At 37.1% G+C, this 20,795-nt stretch overlaps 1 protein-coding gene across 1 annotated transcript in view; it reads right to left on the bottom strand.

Annotated features, from left to right (window-relative positions):
• The window catches only part of LOC135080233 (follistatin-A-like), a 40,462-nt gene extending 20,158 nt beyond the window's left edge, over nucleotides 1-20,304 (bottom strand). Inside the window, exons 1-2 of the mRNA XM_063974915.1 lie at nucleotides 20,301-20,304; nucleotides 20,025-20,237 (exon numbers count right to left, since the gene is read on the bottom strand). Coding sequence (XP_063830985.1) covers nucleotides 20,025-20,237; nucleotides 20,301-20,304 — 217 coding nt within the window. The remainder of the gene's footprint in view (nucleotides 1-20,024; nucleotides 20,238-20,300) is intronic.
• Nucleotides 20,305-20,795: the final 491 nt, after the last annotated feature.

Genomic DNA, 20,795 nt, shown 5'->3' with positions numbered 1-20,795 from the left:
AATAAAGTCTGAATGTAGAGCGGGTGCGAATCAGTTAAGGCTTGAAGTAAGGACTTACTTTTTTTAAAGAACCACATTTAGACAACCTTAACATATACCTACTAAGTTAATAATATGTTGTATAGGTTTAATGCAACGTCCCACGTTAAGTAAGAATATCTATAGGTAGGTGTTACTCAAGAATGAAAATGAGAAACCTAGTTACTGTTGATTTATTAGATATCTCGAAATGCAAATTAAACAGCGATCATTGTGTCTAGCTCATCTACCTATTAGCTCAGTTTCGTTAGCCCAAATAGCCTGTCCTTTAAATTCCAGCGCAATGAGCTAACTTGATTGCGTTTTGCAACTATTTAAGATTAGATATCTGATTATACGAAGATGATTATCTAAAACATTAAGCAGACGTCGTAGAACAGCGTTCGTTGGAATTGGAATTCTAAATATTTAAGAAATTGATGAATTAATTCTAAATGAATCGATTTCAATGAATTTAACTATACATAGAGATGAATTGAACCTTGGAGACACGCTTTAGGTGAGAAATAATTTAGATGAAGATCACGGGTTATGAGTTGGACTTTGTTTTGTGACAGGTGAAATCCATGCGAAGTCGTGGGCAGAAGCTAGCGAAAATAAAAACATACGTCATCATAGGTAATTATAGTAACGGGCATTCTCCAAGGCCAACAAATTATAAAGAAACCGAAAGCTTGCTAAACAACTAACATAGGCGAAATCACATCTAACACACTCACATCCCACTATACACATTCACTACACTCAACACTTACACTCCACATTACACACCCACAGCTCCTGTGCTCGTTTGCACCACAAACATAAATTTATTATTTTAGCTTATTAAGTACTTATTGTCCGTCAACCTTAATAATTGTAAACTTACTTTAAACTTCCTTTGATTCACTTAACTTACATTACTTTCTTCACCCTGGAGGAATCACTGTCATCTAAGATACAGGTTTAATCCTAGTTTAGTTGGCAGGGACATACTTAAGATTAACACGATTGTCAATCGTAGTTTAAGTAATTAATACATTGTACAATATTGTAAATCGTCATCTTCTTGGTTATTAAATAAATTATTATTATTATTATTATTATTATGTTTGTACGCTTTGGAGCTCACGGGTCAAAAGTGGCCCGGTCCTTTGTAAGGCTTGCGTGGGGATACAGATCCAACACGTAGAGGCCGTTTTAAGCGCAAAATAATCGACAAAAGTGAAAGTGGTGCACATGCTGGATCTAGTCTCTGACTAAATAAATTATTATTATTATTAAGGCGCCCCAGTCCTATTTTGTGGCGCCAGTGACTTCAGCGACTTTTAGATGCCAGTTTCTTAGATTGCTCGTACGTTTTAAAAACTCTACCTGTAAAAATATAAAGCCTGTAAGCTCTAATGCTAAATAATGGATTTGAAAAATTTAGGATGACTCTACATTTTGGGAGACTTTATTTATTTCAGCGAAGTTTATAATTGAAAATTAAACGAGTGTGCACTGTAATAATTGCGGCGAGTCTGGCGGCAGATGGGGCAGAAGCCACATTGCATTTTTCGGTCCGTACAAACAATAGCGAGCGCGATGCACCGACCGCAGCACCTCGGGCGTGCAATCGTTTTAGTGATGCCCGATTATGTTGGAAAAACGTCGATAAAAAGCAAATAGTACCTACATGTCGATCCTTTATAACAAAAACAGTATGTAGGGGTTTTGTTAAGTATCATAGTGCATATTTTGTTACTTAAATAAAATATGGAAATGTCAGTGACAGAAAGTTATTATTGTGAAGTACCTTATACATACAGCTATTTTAAGCTTTCGATAGCACATAAATAACTTTAATGTACGCTTGTTTATTAAAATTTTATTGCCAAAATAACGAGCCGAAAGAAAAACTTCTCACGTCGAATTTCGCGGAAACATTTGTATGTGTCGGGCGGGCGGGACACACATAAATCTCTCGTGGCGATTGAATGCAGACGCGTAAGTGTGCCCGTGCGCATAATTCAAAGGGGCGATCACCAGGAATCGCCGCTTGGCATGCAGACGGCTGCTTCCATTTCGAAGCCATAAACCCGTTAGTGACGACGTAATGTGCATATTGGTCACTACGAATCATGCATCTGTAAAAATCAAAATTCGAGAGCTACCCTCCGATGGAATTCGTCATTGTCATTTGACAAATGCATAAGTCGTTTTACAACACGCAGGACATTTTAAAAAAGCTCAGACGTAACATTGGTATTCTTGAAAGTTTTCTTTGTCAAGGTTGTCGCTTTTATGCGTCTGGCAACTTTTATGGTTTTGTTGTTGCGCGTAAACATCGGTAGGCTGCGTGTGACAGTAATATTAATATTTATATGCTGAGCTCGAAAATGTAAATATCGGGTGGATCGATAAAAGTAAAATATTGTTTTGCATGATTTCGGTGATGGGGTAGGATGGAATTTTAAAAAGTTATTTTGGTAAACTTTTCAGTATTTATTGATCAATGTCTCCAAAGAAAATGCTACATATTTCATCGTACTAGACTTTTCATTGGCATCTAGGCCGTCGATCTAATTCTTTTTTTTTTTTTTTTTTTTTTTTTTTTTTTTTTTTTTTTTAATAATAAATTTCTTTATTAATTGTAACATAATACAGAGACTTTAAAAGAACTCTGATTTCCGAACTAGGTATAGAATACCTGTATCTCAGAAGATCAGCGCCCTCTTCCACAGATCATAAACAAAGAAAAATTAAAAGTGTTAATAAAGATTGAATCTTAAACATTGTTCACAAACAAAAAACTGATAAAATAGTACATTGTGAGGTGTATGAGTTTGAGGTGTATCGGTGCGTGTGTGTGTGTGTGTGTGTGTGTGTGGAGTGTGTGTGTGTGTGTGTAGAGTGTGTGTGTGTGTGTGTGTAAGAGCAAATTATTTCTGTGTGAGCTAAAAACGTACTTTTAAAAGTTCCTCAGTCTTCTGGTAGTCAAGCGTAAGCAGCCAGTTTGTTACTTTAATTTTGCATTCATATACAGTACCAGGATAAAAGTTAAGAAGTTTGTTGGCTTGATTATATAAATAAATGGATAGAAAGCAACTTTGTCGACTGGCCAATGCAGTTCGACACTTGGGCACTTCAATTACATTCTTGATTACACGCCTCCCACTAGTTCTCTCAGCGATGTATGGAGTGAAACGATGTTGTCTGGTAATAGTCCGCAAAAAGAATAGTTGCCTTACAGTTAGGACAGAACACTTTTGATACAAGGCAACAGTCGAAAATCTGAAGGGGCTAAAAGTCATTGTTTTTAGCAAGGATCTCTGTGCTCTTTCAATTTGGATCATGTGAGATTTGCAGGCGCCTCCCCAAACGACAATACAATAGCCAAGAACTGATTGTGCTAATGCAAAGTACACTTTTCGCAAAAGGTCTAAATTGGCCGCATACCTTAGCCTCTTGAAAACCCAAATGAGTTTTCGAGTACGTGATGTAAGTAGCTCAATATGTTGTTGCCAGTTAAGTCGGTAATCTAGTAAAACACCGAGGTATTTAATGGAAGAGGATTTTATAATAGAAAGGCATGTGCACGAATTCTCAAATTTAACGTCACAAGAATGAGCTTTGATGACAAAATCACTAGATTGCACCTTAGAGGCTGAAAATTGTAAGAAGGTAGTTTTGGAAAGATTTAGTGTTAGCAAGTTTCGATTAAGCCATTCAATCACCTTGCGCAACCCAACCTCAGCCCTACCCCGCACCTCGTCCCAAGTCAATCCATGAAACACAAGTGCCGTGTCATCAGCGTATGTGATGACTTTGCCAGAATCAAGCGACATTTGGCATAGATCATTGATGTATATCAAGAATAGACTCGGACCCAGGATACTACCTTGCGGGACTCCATAGGACACATACTCTTCCCTGCTGATATATCTTCCTATCTTGACTTGCTGGACACGGTCACGAAGGAAACTAGAGTAAATAGAAAGCGCGTTACCTCTTATTCCAATCCGCTCTAGCTTGTCCACAAGCCCAGGAATCGAAACAGTGTCGAAAGCCTTGGCGAGGTCCAGGAATATACCAATACACTTACGTTTGCAATCCAAATTATGAGAAACAAAATCTACAAGTGTACGCACAGCATCTTCCGTACTTTTTTTAGGCCTGAATCCAAATTGACAATCTGATAAAATTCTGTTATTTTCCAAAAACGACATTAATCTCCTATTTAACATAGTTTCAAGAATTTTTGACAATGAGGTAAGTACTGATATTGGCCTATAATTCGTAACACTGTCTCGACTCCCACCCTTGTGGACTGGTGTAATAAGCGCTTTCTTAAAGGCTCTGGGGAAGACACCATGATCGAAGCACAATCTCAGAACAATAGTAAGTGGTGGAACAATAATATCCTTTGCCATTTTTAAGAATTTATTAGGAATTGAATCATACCCCACCGCACAGTCAGTCTTTAGATTTAAAATGATTGATTCAGTTTCAGCTTCATCAGGTGGTAACATTCCCATAGAATTGGCCAAAAATGAAGCTCTAAAAGAAGTTAAATCTCCAGTATCCCTCGGGCGTGCAATTTTATCAGCCAAATCCTTACCAATGCTTGCAAAGAAACCATTGACACAACTAACAGATTTATCGGGGTCATCTGACAGGCGTAAAAGTTCGTCAGGATTTGATTTTTTGTTAGGTGCGTCAATAATTGATTTGATAGCAGACCAGGTTTGTTTATTATTCTTAGCGGTATAGATCAAAGATCTGTCGTATTGGGTTTTGACTTTCTTAATGAGCGAGTTACAGAAATTTCTGTATCGCTTATAGCAGGTTTCCGCTTCGGTGCTACTAGGATGGGCCCTGGCCCTTTCATGTAGTTTATCACGATGTTTGATGCATCTAAGCAAACCCGGGGTGATCCAGGGCTTTATAGTTCTTTTTCTTCTAGGGATTCTAATTTCCCTCGTATTACTAGTTACAGCAAAAGAAAGCTTATCGACAAATGATTGTGCAATCTCTTCAACACTTGAGAATGATGTTACAAATGAGAAATCCACCTGTTTAAGATGATCTAAGGCATCCACGAGGTTACATTTAATGGAGTAAGGATTACAAGACATTTTAGATTTTTCCCTATCTAAATTGAGTATAATTGAGGCGTGATCAGTTATTGTGGAATTAATTACAATTACTGTTGCTGACATACGGGATTTTATCAATATGTGATCTAGGCAGTTATTTAATCTTGTTGGAAAGGAATGTCCCGGAAGTAGACCAAGCTCAGCGGAAAGATTAAGATATGAGGAGCTATTTCTATCGCTGCTACCTATCTTTATATCAATGTTAACATCGCCTACCAAGACAATATTATCTGCACGTATTGGCATAATTATGTTTTCTAGCGATTGAAGAAAACCATCAGTGTTATATATAGATGGTGACCTATAAGTACAAACTATAACAATATCTGGGACAATATTTAGCACCATGAAGTTAGCACCAATCGGGTCTGGTTCTTCAACAGTACATCTGAGATCTTCCTTTATGTATATAACAATTCCATCATTTTGGTTCAAATATTTTTTAGAATAGTAACACTTATAGTTATCAAGAGTCGGTGGCAATTTGTGTTCACTAAGCCAGCATTCCGTCAAAACAATGACATCATTTTCAAAATCAAGCCTGGCAAGGTGAGCACAAAAGTCATTGAAATTCCTGTAAATACTACGAATATTTTGAGTGATAATGTTTAAAGAATGATTACCTCTTGCCTTAATTATTTTACTGCATGAGTCAGTGTCACAAAGATGAGCTGTCGCCACAGTAATATTATCAATATCCTCAGATATATTGTTCGTCATTTGTTCAAGGCCTGTTACGATTAATAGAACTTTCATCACATACATTAAATATCAAAGAAGAAATGTGGTGGAAACTGAGATGCAAGATGACCCAGCAGATTATAAATATTTTTATCGATCCGCAAAAAACCAAGGCTATACCTGGGTACTTCTCATTTACACTCAAATTTGATGGTCACACAATAATAGTTCATAAACGGTATAAGTTAGAACAATAACTTTGTAATCAGATGATAAAATATCTATTTAGCTACATACAAAATAAATTTTATCATAATAGAAGCAAAAATAATACGAAAAAATCACATGAAACGATAAAAAACGGGGTCATTTTTCGCGTTCTCATTGTGTCACACCTTCGGTTGCAATGAAACATTTGGTTACTGCATTCACAATTTTCATTCAATTTGTGTGTAGCATATACTAAAATCATCGTAATTAAATATACTTTCTACACAATAGTCAAAAAAATATCTTCTTATAATTATTTTGAATTGAGAAAGCGAAATACGTTGGTCACACGATTTTAGGTACCTAAAATTTTGAGTAATAATACAAGATTGCCGTTAAACCGAACACCAACAACCAATCACAGCGTTCTATTCGGTTAACGTCAGTCGCGCTTCGACCATTGGGGAGGTGAGATAGGTCGATCGTCGCTCCGCGAAAAAAATACGTAACTTTTTGTGATTATCCATAGACATACCGTCGCTTGCTTGAACAATATTTTCTACCTCTAAAATTTAAACAATTTAATTGAAACTTTGCCATTGAACACTTAACATGTTAGACTTATTTGTGTAGTATTCAACTTGAACCGTTAAATTCAAATTTAAGGATAATTCATAAAAAACTAAAATTTTCGTCACCTTCGTGGCATCACCTTCGTGGTGTTTTATACACGAAGGTGATTTAAGGCCACGAAAGTGATTTCTTGCTTTGGTTTATTTTAAAATATAGTGACTGGTGTTTATGTTTTTACAATATTTTAATCTATATAAATAAAAGAAAGTCGTGTTAGTTACTCCACTTATAACTCAAGAACGGCTGAACCGATTTAGCTGAAAATTGTCAGGGAGGTAGTTTAGAGCCAGGAGAAGGACATAGGATACTTTTTGTCCCGTTCGAAATTTAAAAAAAAAGTCTGCTTATTTATTGCCATTAAGGCGGAACAAAGTTCGCCGGGTTAGCTAGTAACTAATAAATTATACGTGGTAAGTAGAGATCACTACATCAATAAATAAATAAGGGCCTCGTATTTTTGTTGTCTGTCTGTCTGTGTGACTGTATGTATGTCTGTATATGTGACTGTGTGTGTATCTGTTTGTAAGATAAATTTAATCTGAAGTTTGAGTTAAAAGTTGTACAACAAAAATGCGAGGCCCTCTGCCCTAAATAAAAAATATATTTTTGTTGAGGGACTGATAATCAGTTAGAGTTCTTTTTATTGAGGTACTGATAATACGTTTTTTGCTTCTTTAGCATATCAGAATGCCACCAGTGTCACCCTTAAAACCAATTGCGTAGAATCTTGTAACTTAGTAGGTGACGTAATCGGTAGAATTTTATCTCGTATTTAAGTAGGTACCTATTTATATTATGTTATTGCTATTTATCTATGAAAATAAGACAAAATATATGTTTTATAAACACTTAAAAGAGTCATTTACAGTAGTGAAGTTTGAAAAAAATATTGCTGTGAAGTACAGAATCACTTTCGTGGCATCAAAAAATTCAAAACGTTAAAGCTTCCAAACGAGACTCACTATTTGACTGATTTACTGAGAATACAATCTTCACATCAAGCGCTACAATTTTTGTTTAAAAAAAGTTGAAATAAGTTAGAAATAAAATTCGCCACGAAGGTGACGATGAGAACCGTGGCGATGAGAAATAGCCACCTAAGATCAGCTTGAATGCAACTGGTATAAAAGCATGATTTGATTTTGAATAAGTTATAGAATTCGTGAGCTTATCGCGTCAATCGACAAAATATTCGATATCGAGGTCATTCCGTGGTCCGCACTAGCCCGCAGGTGGCCGGCCGGTTGATGCGCTGCGCGGGCGCCGCCGACCAGACGACCCGGCTCTTATATTTATTTACACATGCTAATGCGGCCGGCCAAAACATCGCGGGGAATTGGACGGATATTTGACTCAATCGTTTCGCCTGCACCGGACTGGTCGCTCTTAAACATTTCGTGGGATGCACAATGCTGTGGCCCGGCAGACGGGTTTCGTACTGGAAATGTCGCGTGACAAGTATTTTTTCGACGTAATGGCGTTTATGGATGGGCACTGCGGAAGTATTAATTAGTGACGCAATCTTATCATTGTGATTGGTTGAGGAATTGTAGAGTCGTAACGTTATTCGTTTTCAGTCAGAATAAATTGGGAATACAAATCTGAGAAAAAATTAATGAGACGTTATTATTATTTGTCTGCTGAGATTACCTGGTAGTTCTGTTACGATTCTCAAGTTTGAGGAATGAATGAAGATAATTATAAATGAAGCACCTAGAGCAGCCAGTTGTGTGTACAACTATGTTATTATTTTTAGCGGAACTTCAGTCGAAAATAAATTATAGCCTATTTAAGGTTACTCATAGGTAGGTAGATACAAAATTGTCACCACGTCAAATAACCAAGAGCAAGAAATACTTTAAGATATTGGGTAACTCCATGATGTCCTATAAGGGACAATAAAAAGATTGCCATAGTCTAAAGGATGAGTCCCATTTCTGTCCATCTATGCGTATTACGAGTTCACTGAAGCGCCCGCGCACAACAGCATGTTTATTATCACATCCTCTCAGGGCTGAACATGTTAGAAAAGGTCCTCTCTAAAAGATTTGGGTCTTCTAAGACCCTCTAGGATTAAACCTCAAGGTTTGGATCTAGATTTGGGTCTAAGCTCACAAGGGGTCACAAGTTTTATTTTTGATACGCAGATAATGTGTGTTCATCGCCCAAGAGACATTAATATCTGACATCAACAATATATTTACTTGTTTGTCACCAATAAAACTTTCTCAGTGCTATTTACGCAGAATTGAGCTAATTCACTTTGCGTTGGAAGTTTTAAGTCACGGTTTTTACTCGCTATGAATGTTCTATATTCTCGTCTTAGCATTTGAAGCTTTTTACAGACATACAGCCGGTTTTCAGTTCAGATGCTGGGATAGAAAATGAAAATTGCCCATTGTATTTGTTTTCAAATCAAATAAATAGGGATTTAAATTCCTAATTCTGGAAAGCTTTAGTTAATCCCAAATTATATTTTAGCATGTTCATTGTTCAAGCTAAAAAGTCAATCATTAAACGATACTATATTTCGCATTGTTTTTTACTTCAAGTAAAAGAAATAGGCATTGAAACCCTAATCCTATATGACTTTAATACCCAAAATTGTATGTTATATGTCAACCTGTCAACCCTCAACGTCATTACTTGCGCAAGCGCAGACGCTTCCGCGTCGCCCGCGACAAAGTTGCCGTACGAACGGTCCCCAAGCAATTGCTACTCGCTTGTCACTACGAGGTTTTCAGCGCACACTACTAATTACAGGCATGATTACTATGATTAGCTAAGTAATGGGTAGAGTTTTAGAGAAGACACGTACATAGGTGTTGGTAATTGCATAGATAGACAGAGTGTAGTTACAAACAAACGCGTTCTCTGCCAGTAGACCGTGTCATTAGGTTACGCAGAAAATATAGAATCGACAAAGGTGGACGTAATGCGAAACATAGAACATACTATACGAGTACATTTACATTACACATTAAAATGTAAAAGTTAATAAATGATAAATACTCGTACCTACTCGTATCTGGGGTAACGAAAATCTTTAAGATACTTTGTAGGTTTTATATTGACAGATCTTAGTCAAGTACAGTTTTCTTTGGAAAATTAAGCTTTAACTCTCTCGAAAACCTTTAACCGGTATGTTTTGAGTTCGGGTCTAGATAAACACACCATAAGTAATAATAAAGACATAAGAGTGTTCCAAATTTTGAGTTTAAATCAAGTCTCATGATCCAAGCCTCATAATTCTATCCAAACACAAGCTAGATATCAAGCCTGAATTTTATTTGGATTCATAGGTTTGGATTTATTCTCGTACACTTACTCTAGGTTAGTTTCATTATTGATTTAAAATGTAATTTTAAATTCATCTTGCACAGCGAAATTTTCATTTAACAAAATCATTGCAATTTGCACTTTATTACGTCGACACGAGTGACTTAACAAACTATTGTCCCACAATTAACGCGCGCCTGGTCAACCGTGGTCAGCCGATGGCCGGATGTTTTCCAGACAGAGAAATATTGTGTTATTCAGTAAAGTGGATATTTTATACACATACGGGCAGGTTGAGGATTACAACCCTTACTTAAAACTTACGCGTTGCTGTAAAAACCTAGAATTAAATAAGGCTTTTCTTGCCAAGTTGATAAGGTTGTACAGTAAAGTTGCGTTACATATCATACAAAGCTAACTTTTTAGGTATACCTAGCTAAGTATTATTGACATTGTAGTTTTATGGTCACGTTGTGCTAGTCTGATAATGGAAATGGAAGATAAAGGGTGAAAGACTCGTGTCGTTTTATTTGTGTTAGACCTGTCGATGATGAAGTCGGTTGGTTTTTAAAGAAAATTCGACACATCATCCTTATCCCATTATATTTGAACTTTTTTGCTTTGCCTTTAAATACCTACGTTAATTTTCGAGGGGTCTGATGATAGAGTCAGAAGATCGTGCTGAAAACTGAACAGTAAATTTTTCGTTCGATTAATTGATATTTTTAGCTAATATAAAATATTCTATTTAAAATAAAATGTGCGCTACAGCGCTATAAATTACTCAGCAAGTATAATTATCAGTTTCGTAAGTTCCAACTTAAGTAAATTGAGAAGCATGTTTATTTTGTGTTTATTACTTTGTTGGTCTATTTACTTGTCCCCTAGTGTAAGAGGCAGGCGCTAACTGTCGTTAATTCGCCTTAATCGCCCAGGAACATGGCCTAACGAGCCAACTGTATGGGCAAATATTTAGTCATGTCAAAAATCAGGACAAGAAATAGTATACCTAGTCGAGTTTGTGTTAGAGACAACGGTCGTTTCGAAATAGCAAGTTTCTATTCCTGTTAAAACTTTTGCTACTAATCCTTGAATGGGAAAGCAAAGGCTAATTTGGTAAAATGCTCATAAATATATTTTTATACAGTGATAATTAAACTCTATCTTTTACGACGCGCATGATCAATTTTGGAAAAGTCCCCAGACGTTGAAATAAATCTATCTCTACATTGTTTAGTTATGTACCAAATATGGTTCCTTAAACTCGTGAACTTTTTGTTTACCTAACCTATTAGAAAAGTTATAGACACGTGTATCTAATTTAGGAGTGCTAACCGAAATTAGTTTTAATTTTATGAAACACTTTTTGTTAACTCTACAATCGAATATGCAAAATTACGTCTCGTGTAGTTGATGAGTAACTTGAGTAAGTGCTATTATGTAAATCGGTTGAATGTTAATTTGTAACTGAATACCTAAGTCGTAGGATACAATAGATATTTTTCAATAAGAACTCTACATTCTATGAAGTGCAATTTCGAATTATTTTTACGAATGCTACTTTTAAAATATGCATTTTCTGGTACTAAGAGTTTCTTATGGATTGAATACGGTTTCTTACATAGAGTCCGTAAATCCAAAGTAACAAACAATTTAAATGACTACCAGTCAACTTGTAAACGCACTTTTCACAAAAACGGACTGTTTAGGTAATTTGAACTTTGTCGTGGACTTTGCTTCTTAGTTTTACTTTTTAATTATAGTAAGATAATTATTTATCTTAAAATAATTAACCATTTCAAGATGTTAAAAGTTTAAAGAGCTTCGAGCATTTTGAGTGACAAGTAGATAGATACTTAATATACTTTTTCTGTATACATATACAGAAGTATTTAAGTGGGTTTCCAACTGTACAATGTAGGTATACTTACAAATAACATAAAGTCATAGAGCTCTATGCGATTTTAAATAACTCAGCAACTTGAATAAAAGTTAAATTGAATTATCGTTCCACGCCTACTGATAATTTTCAAACATAAAATGTGTGTATACAAAAACTAGTATTGATGATGTAACGCGAGTAAAAATAAACAAAAAGTTTGTGCAAGTGTGTTGGTACGGGAAAAAACTATGCCTAAAGTATTGCCGGCAATTCTCCTCTCCGTTTGCCAAGTTTCGTCCGAGAATGCACCAATTTAAATGTATAAATTCAGGTTGACTGCAATCACGTATTCATACGAAACCCACCGGGAAAATCAGAACTGCTTTAGTCACCTATGCGTGTCAAGGATCATCGGTATCAAAGCACAAAGTAATTATTAGTAAAGAGTAAGTTAAGAATAGCGCTAAAAACGACTTAGGTTATGTTTTGCCGGGCACGCGAGTAAAAGCACTTCAAGAATAATAGCCTTAAGTGAACATAATTAAAATGTTAATTTACCGGTCAAGTGTAAGTAAGTATAGCACGTGTAGATATGTAAGACAGCATAGGTATACTTGTTTAGTATATTTACCGGTCAAATTCAATGTGATTAGCACGTGTATACTCCACTGATAGCCGAACCATTGCCCGACGCGGCTAAATTGATATTTTTATTAAGAGCCATTTTACATTTTCGTGCAAATTTCTAAGATTTTGGAAGCATGAATTACTATCTTAAGCAACACCCAGAGATTATTTAATTACTGCGAAAGATAGTTCAATCCTTGTTGTTGACCAATAATGTAACGGATTTACTAAAACTCTTTTGATTAATTCTCAGTGCCCAGTGCCGTATTATCCATAAGGCACTTTAGGCCAGTGCCTAGGGGCCCACTATGACCAGGGGCCCAGCAGTCCCGATTAAAAATGAAAAAAAAAAAAACAATATGTTAAAGATTATTTTTATGCAAAAAATCTCAAACCACCTCCAAACTTCGCCTTATTTTGGTTTACACATTCAATCGTTATATTTCGATATTGTGGAACTTAATTCATATTCGTAACATTTAGGCCAGTAGAATTAGATTTTAAATCGGAAATAATTCCTACAAAAGATTTTATTGTTTTAATGGCTTCATTTGTTGCCCATTAATACTATTCTAGGTTTTCGACGTCGGCAGAGTTATGCTTAAGTGGTGGGGCCCCGCGATTTGCGGTTTTACTGTTATACCGCGTAAAGGACTTATTGCACCGAAAGCTGATCTTTATGACGGTTGAAGGACATTCAATGCTGCATTGAATAAGACCAAATTCATATGTTTTGGACAAACCGTTCTTGTGCTTATCTTCGACAAAGTAGAAAATATACGTATAATTAATTAATGACGCTCTCTACGTCCAATGGCTCGTCACCCGCAGGGTCCCAAACCTTGAAAAGGGCCGCCTTAACCAGCGTATCCCTTTCAAGCCTCACGAGTTGGATTTACCTATACTTGTTCCTCCTTCTTCATCCTTAACTACGGTTGCTGCACCTCTTATCTGCACTCTCATGAACGACTCTGTGTTATCTACTATGGCTGCCCCTCTTCCTTGTACCCTACTGCACGACTGCGTTGCCTAGCCGTACGCCTGGTCCAAGGTTCGACGCCATAAAATCAACTTCGTACGCGTGAAAATAGTTTGAATACTATTTCCCGTGCTTGCAACATTTTTCTTAACTGCTTCGTCCCTATTAGTCGTAGCGTGATCGTTACAGGGTGGAGTTTTGTAATGCCACCTGGAGGGAAAGTACTCTTAATACTGTAGATAGAAAATTTTACTCAAAGAAAACATTCCTTCATTTTTAAAATGAAAGAGAAATGCATTTAAAGATTTCCGATAATTTTTTGAAAATTCACCACGCATACAATTTTCTGTAAATAATTAAAATAATTTAAGATTTCATGGTTTTCCTTTAATTTAATTTGTTAAAGAGATTTCATCCTTATACTTAACCCTAACGATCGATGCAATAAAAATACAGGGTGTAATTTTTAACAGATTTCAGTTGGTTCGATTCCCGGGTGTGGCAAGCAAATTTTTGGAAATCTTTGAATGCAGTTATATTTCTTTTCAAAAATAAAGGAATGTTTTCTTTGTGTAAAATTTTCTATCTACAGTATTAAGAGTACTTTCCCTCCAGGTGGCATTTCAAAATTCCACCCTGTATATCCTATAGCCTTCCTCAATTTACGAGGTATCCCACATAAAAATAATTATTTAAATCAAACCAGTAGTTTCTGTGATTAGCGCGTTCAAACAAACTTTTCACTCTTCAGCGTTTTAATATGAACCTGTTGTTGTTGATTTTTGGAGTCGAGCCATGGACCAGCTGTAAGACTTGGCAACGCAGTCATGCAGGAGGGTGCAAGGAAGAGGGGCAGCCACAGTAGATAACACAGAGTCTTTTAAGAGAGTGCAAGGAAGAGGTGCAGCAACCGTAGTAAAGGAACGGCTGGGATGAATAAGGATAGACGAATCCAACTCGCGAGGCTTAACAGGAATATGCTGGTTAAGGTGGCCCTTTTTAAGGCTTTGGAAATTGCGGGTGACGAGCCATTGGACGTAGAGAGCGTCATTAATTAATTATACGTACTCGTATATTTTCTACTTTGTCGAAGATAAGCACAAGAACGGTTTGTCCAAAACATATGAATTTGGTCTTATTCAATGCAGCATTGAATGTCCTTTAACCGTCATAAAGATCAGCTTTCGATGCAATAAGTCCTTTACGCGGTATAACAGTACAACCGCAAAAATGGCCCTTTCGGGGGGCCCCACCACTTAAGCATAACTCCGTCGAAGTCGAAAACCAAGGATAATCTTAAAGAGCAACAAATGAAGCCATTAGAACAATAAAACCTTTTGTAGGAATTATTTCATGTCTTACTCTACATGCCTAGTTGACATTACTGTTTAGGTTTACATGACTAATTACGTACATTTTTATTTTTAATGTTTGTTAGTTTTTTTTTTAAATTTGCAAGATTTTCCTGTTCTTTGTTTCATTTTTAAATGACTCCGATACTTCGTCCTGTAGATTGTGGCGAAAGTCTTTTCACTTGAAGGAAGGCGTATACCTTTTCAATGTGATGACTGAAGTCAGTTGTTGATGATGATAATGACCTTCATTCTATTTCGTAATGTAGACAGTAAAAATTTCCAAATAGCGTTTTTGTGGTATGAAAGAGGGGGGGCCCGAAACGAACTGTGCCTAGGGGCCCCGAGATGGTTAATCCGGCCCTGTCAGTGCCCCATCTCCCACAACCATTTTACGGAAAAATTGCCGCAGACTCAATTTCAAAGTCCTGTATCTATTATTTATGCTCGTATAATAAGCTTAAAAATATATAGAAATCATCGGACATATATTCTTGTAGTCCAATAATCAAACGGATTCTTGAATTTCATTACCATTATTGAGTAAAATCTAAAAATATTTTGGCAAATTTTTAAGATTTACGTCACATTTTGATCGTGATTTTTGGTTTTAATACACAGCAATAACAGCAATAAAAGTATCCCAAAATAAAGAATATTCATTGGAGAATTGATTTCCACAGTTATTGTTTAAATATTAGTAACTACTTTGTCAAAATATTGATGTGAATATCAGTATAAATTACAATGCGGAAGCCGACATTGATTAGTACGGCGCGAGCGCCCGTCAAGGCAGGACCTGTGTCATTTTTCCCGCCATGACGTTTACGTGTGTTCGTGTCATGAAGCGGAGATTTATACGGCGACCAAATACTTTTGATACTATGCCGGGAGGTCCGTTTTGAGTCGGCCGTTTGGTGGTTCGAAACGGACTAATATGCCGAGAGGTCCCGGGTTCGATTCCCGGCCGAGCAGAAATTGAAATGATGAAATTTAATTTCTTTGACGGGACTGGGAGTAACTATGTATTTATGTATGAATTTAATTTAATAAATAAATTATAAAAAAGGTTGTAAGTACATAGTACATCCATTAAGCTAGCACCCTTAACACAAGCATATTAGTTGCTTATTTTGGGACTAGATGGCATTGTGAAATTGTCCAAAGATTTGTTTATTTATTTATCCGCTTTGAGTTTTGTTTCGTGAAGAAGAAAAAGAACCGTTTTGTTTCGAGAGGGAAGTTTTGTTGTTAAATCAATAGTAATAAAAGAGGAAAGATTTGATTATTTTTTTGTTTGAAGGCAATAGGCACCGAAAAGAAATTCTTTCACTAAATGTTTCCTATGTTGGCTATAAAATATTTTCAAAAACTTTACTCCAAAATCTTCGATAATTGGTCGTTTAATAAATAAATTAGATAACATATTAATATTTTTTTATTGTTTCCAGTACGATTTCAGTACTAGTTTTTAGAAATTCTATGATTTAACTAAAGTGTTATTTTATGCATAATTTATTAACTTCTAAAATATATTCCCTATTGATAGATGACGTGCTTCGTATTTGGTTAAAAAGGTGTAGAATGTTATTTTGAAGATAACTTGCTTCCATAGAGATATAGAAAGATGCTAAGTAATGCGCTGAGTTCGAAACTCAGTGTCAAAGAAATCAAAATATGTGCTCATTATCCACTGCGGTATCAGTATTCAACGTTCGAATAATCTTTAGTAGTATGCAAGCAATGTAAACTGTTTACATTATAACGTCGCTGCTGTCATCATTGCTATCACAAGCAATATGTTCTGTTTTTGGGCATATTGTTGCGACACCGGCTCCGCCCCCTTATCACATTTCCCTTTAGTTTCTGTGATCTGTGCTTGCTTCGAAGTTGATATCAATTAAATATTCCTTAGTGCTTTTGATTTAAATTAGGTATTTTTTTATTTTGACGTGTTTGAAAAATCAAGAAATAGTCAATAATACAACAAATGAAAACGAAACATTGCATTGCAAGTTGCAATGTTTCAATATTGATGAGGAGATTCCATTGGAAAGTCTGTATTCATTCCTAGGATTCCCCTAACACCATCAAATTCAAGAGAATTCTAGAGAGTGCAGTTTCCCATCTCATGCTTAGGGCCACGGTTTAAAATAGCGTGGTTGCATAGAGCCTGCAACGGGCAACCGCGTGCGCTGCTCATACTAATTTTCGATACAAAAACAAGTGTTGGCTCACGAGTTTTAGCGGAGTTCCATGTGGTAGCGGGAGTAGACTTAAGGGAAATCTATGCTTCTCCGACGGCCAGTTGTAAGTTGTATGCTCCAGAGTGTGCACACAATAGCCTGGTGATTTTAGCACCCGAAGGAAATGTTTCAATTTTGTTGTAGAAAGATATCATAATTTTGTAAGTATTCAGATATTTAAACATACCTAATAATTTGTAAGTTTTATATTAAAAAATATTATCATATAACAAAATTAATAATTTCTTAGAATAATTTAGTTTTATTAGAACCAGTTTCCACTTCTTCGCGGAAAAAGTCGCGGGCAAAAAGCTAGTATGGAATATGTAGTATTGCCCGCGGCTTTACTCGCGTGAAATTTAGTTTGCTACAGATCGTCATAAATATATTGTTATTCTGGTCGACGCCAGGGATGGATGAGCATCGCTGTCGCTGGCGACAGGGTCTTCTGGTTAAGGGTTCATGACGTAGTTCTCAGGCAAAATGAAATCCACTCATAGAAATTAATAAACTTAGTGTATTCACGAGAATAATTACACACAGCACTAGAGTCGTATCGGAACTGAGTGAACCAACGGTCTTGCGATAGGAACGTCCGACCCGAGTGATAGTTGAACACAAACTGCCTAGTACTGCTGTACTGTACTGTAAAGCTTCATCAAAATTTGTTCAGTAGTTTTTGCGTGAAAGAGTAACAAACATCGAAACATCCATACAAACTTTCGTATTTATAATATTAGTAAGACTTGTAAGAAGAAAGATAGTAAGATGAATTTATTTTAGTTATTTGTTAAATAATAATAATATTTATTTATTTCTTAGCTCTGTCTGATAATGGATCTGGAGGAGTTGCAATGGCCACCTCCATTGCAACTCCATAACAAAACAATAGAACCCTATGGAGTTTGGGCTTGTGTAATTCGCCTTGACGAATACTTCGTCTAGGTAAATGATATCCAGGGTCCGATGATGGAGCTGCAAGGGGGCAGATTTTTTTTCACTATGTGACTGTCTTTATTTTGTACTTAATATAATATATTTTACATATTATACCTATTCGTGTTTCATTATTAATCGAAATAAGTATAAAAATCTTTAAAAGACTAAATAAACTCTATTAAAATTTTAAATTAATTCATCATGTTTTAATACCTTATTCTACCTTAAAATTACACACTACACTCGAACTTGTTGACAATTATGTATACCTGGGACAAACAGTCCAGTTAGGTAGGTCCAACTTCGAGAAAGAGGTTAATCGTCGAATCCAACTCGGCTGGGCAGCGTTCGGGAAGCTTCGCGAAATTCTCACGTCCGAAATACCGCAGTGTCTCAAGACAAAAGTATTTGACCAGTGTGTGTTGCCAGTGATGGTGTATGGCTCTGAGACGTGGTCGCTTACTATGGGCCTCATAAGAAGGCTCAAGGTCACCCAAAGAGCGATGGAGCGTGCTATGCTCGGAGTTTCCCTGCGTGATCGAATCAGAAATGAGGAGATCCGTAGGAGAACCAGAGTGACTGACATAGCCCGCAGAATCGCTAAAATCAAGTGGCAGTGGGCGGGGCACATAGCTCGAAGAGCTGATGGCCGCTGGGGCAGGAAAGTTCTTGAGTGGCGACCACGAGCTGGAAGACGTAGCGTGGGCAGGCCTCCCACTAGGTGGACCGACGATCTGGTAAAGGTCGCGGGAAGTACCTGGATGCAAGCGGCGCAGGACCGGTCTTTGTGGAAATCCTTGGGGGAGGCCTTTGTCCAGCAGTGGACGTCTTTCGGCTGAAACGAACGAACGAACGAACGAACGAACCTTAAAATTAATAACTTATATCAAGTCTTAATACGGTCACGGCTCAAGATTTTTTTGTCCATTTCGGCGTTCTTTTTACTCTTTTGTCGTTGCGTTGACAGTTTGTAGCTAAATTCGCGCGGAATATTTTTGTGAAATGGCTCTTAATTAAAAGTTTATAACTCTAGCTTTGTAAATTATAAGGTTAGGTTACGATAGGACTGGCATGTCTATACATAGACAAAAGTCCTTACATTTTATTAGAATAAAAAAAACTGCAAGTAGGTCTTTTTACCTGATGCGCGGTAGAGCAAGTTCATCGGTTTAAAAGTAGACACAAAAGTAGAGATATTCTTTAGTTTACTGGTCATATTAAAATGTAAATATTAATTAAGTGCTAAAGACTATGTTGAGTTTAATTAACTTGATCAAATAGCAAGACGATGATCGGCTGCGACAGTATTTATCGGTCAATGTAGAGAATAATTGATAACATGAGTTTTAATGAATGACTGAATTCGTATTCAGTCATTCCACTTGCGACTATTTAGTTACTGGTCAAATGTAGAGAGGAGTAATACCGTACCTAGTACTATTCTGTGGTAATACTGAGGGTTAATTAGACACTACAAAGCGTTAAGTTTACCTGCTGACGATCGCGCGAACAAAATCATCGGAAAATCTACTGAAGGAACGGACTTACCAAATACGATTGCGACTATTTATGTAGAGAGTAGTGACTGATAATACCTCAATAATACGGATTAATTTAGACATTATAGTGAATTGAAAGATGAATTTTACCTGCCGACGAGCGCGTGGGCAATATCTTCGGAATAAAAATTACTGAATTAGATTGTGACTATTTACTGGTCAAATGTAGAGGGAAGTAACTACACGCGTTATTTAGATTTTACCTGCCGACGCGACGTCTACCGAATTAGAATACGACTTTTTATCAGTCAAATGTAGAGAATAATGATATTGTAAATAAGACACTATTTTGAGTTGAATGGTAAATTTTATATTGGTATAGGTTAAATATCAGAAAAAAATATTTTTCCAGCAATGGTTAGCTTGACTTTTAGTAGGTACATTTTTTAACTATTAGTTTACATTTTGTTAATATTTAACTATTAGTAGCAAAATTTAACAATTAGTTATACTATGAATCGAAAAACTGGTGAATTACCTGCCGACGGGCGCGCGAGCAAGAGCGCTAGCAGCGGCAGCAGAGGCAGCCGCATGCTCGCGCTAGCGGCGCATGGCGCGTGCGGCGCTCCGGCGCTGGCTGCCGCGGCCCTGGCGCCGGCACGCGCCGCGCCCGCCTCGGAGCACGTGCCGCGCCCGCGCCTGCACCGCACCACCGCTGCGCTACGGCTGTGGCGCGCCGTGCGTTGTTCCGCTAAAGAACACAGTTTTTTTTATGGCCAGTTACAATTTTTGACTATAGGTATTTGGTGCTAACACATTGTGCTGTTCTAGAGCTGTCAAACACATTTTTTTTCCGGCCAGTGACAATTTTTGACTAATAGGTTGGTATTGCCGCGGCCCTGGCGCCGGCACGCGCCGCGCCCGCTCCGGAGCACGTGCCGCGCCCGCGCCTGCACCGCACCACCGCTGCGCTACGGCTGTGGCGCGCCGTGCGTTGTTCCGCTAAAGAACACAGTTTTTTTTTATGGCCAGTGACAAATTTTGACTAATAGGTTGGTATTGCCGCGGCACTGGCGCCGGCACCGCACCACCGCTGCGCTACGGCTGTGGCGCGCCGTGCGTTGTTCCGCTATAGAACACAGTTTTTTTATGGCCAGTGACGCGTCTTTCCATTCTATACATAGCCAGAACGCAAGGGTGTGAAACTAATCGAGTATAGTTTGGATATGACTTTTTTTACTAAGCTCCTCCAAACTATACACGACCAGTACGCATACGCTGCGTACTGCTCGCGTATACTTTGTAGTGA

Source organism: Ostrinia nubilalis, chromosome 17 (genome assembly GCF_963855985.1).
Source record: "Ostrinia nubilalis chromosome 17, ilOstNubi1.1, whole genome shotgun sequence".
Lineage (NCBI taxonomy): Eukaryota > Metazoa > Arthropoda > Insecta > Lepidoptera > Crambidae > Ostrinia > Ostrinia nubilalis.
This window is presented reverse-complemented; position numbering and strand designations above follow the sequence as displayed.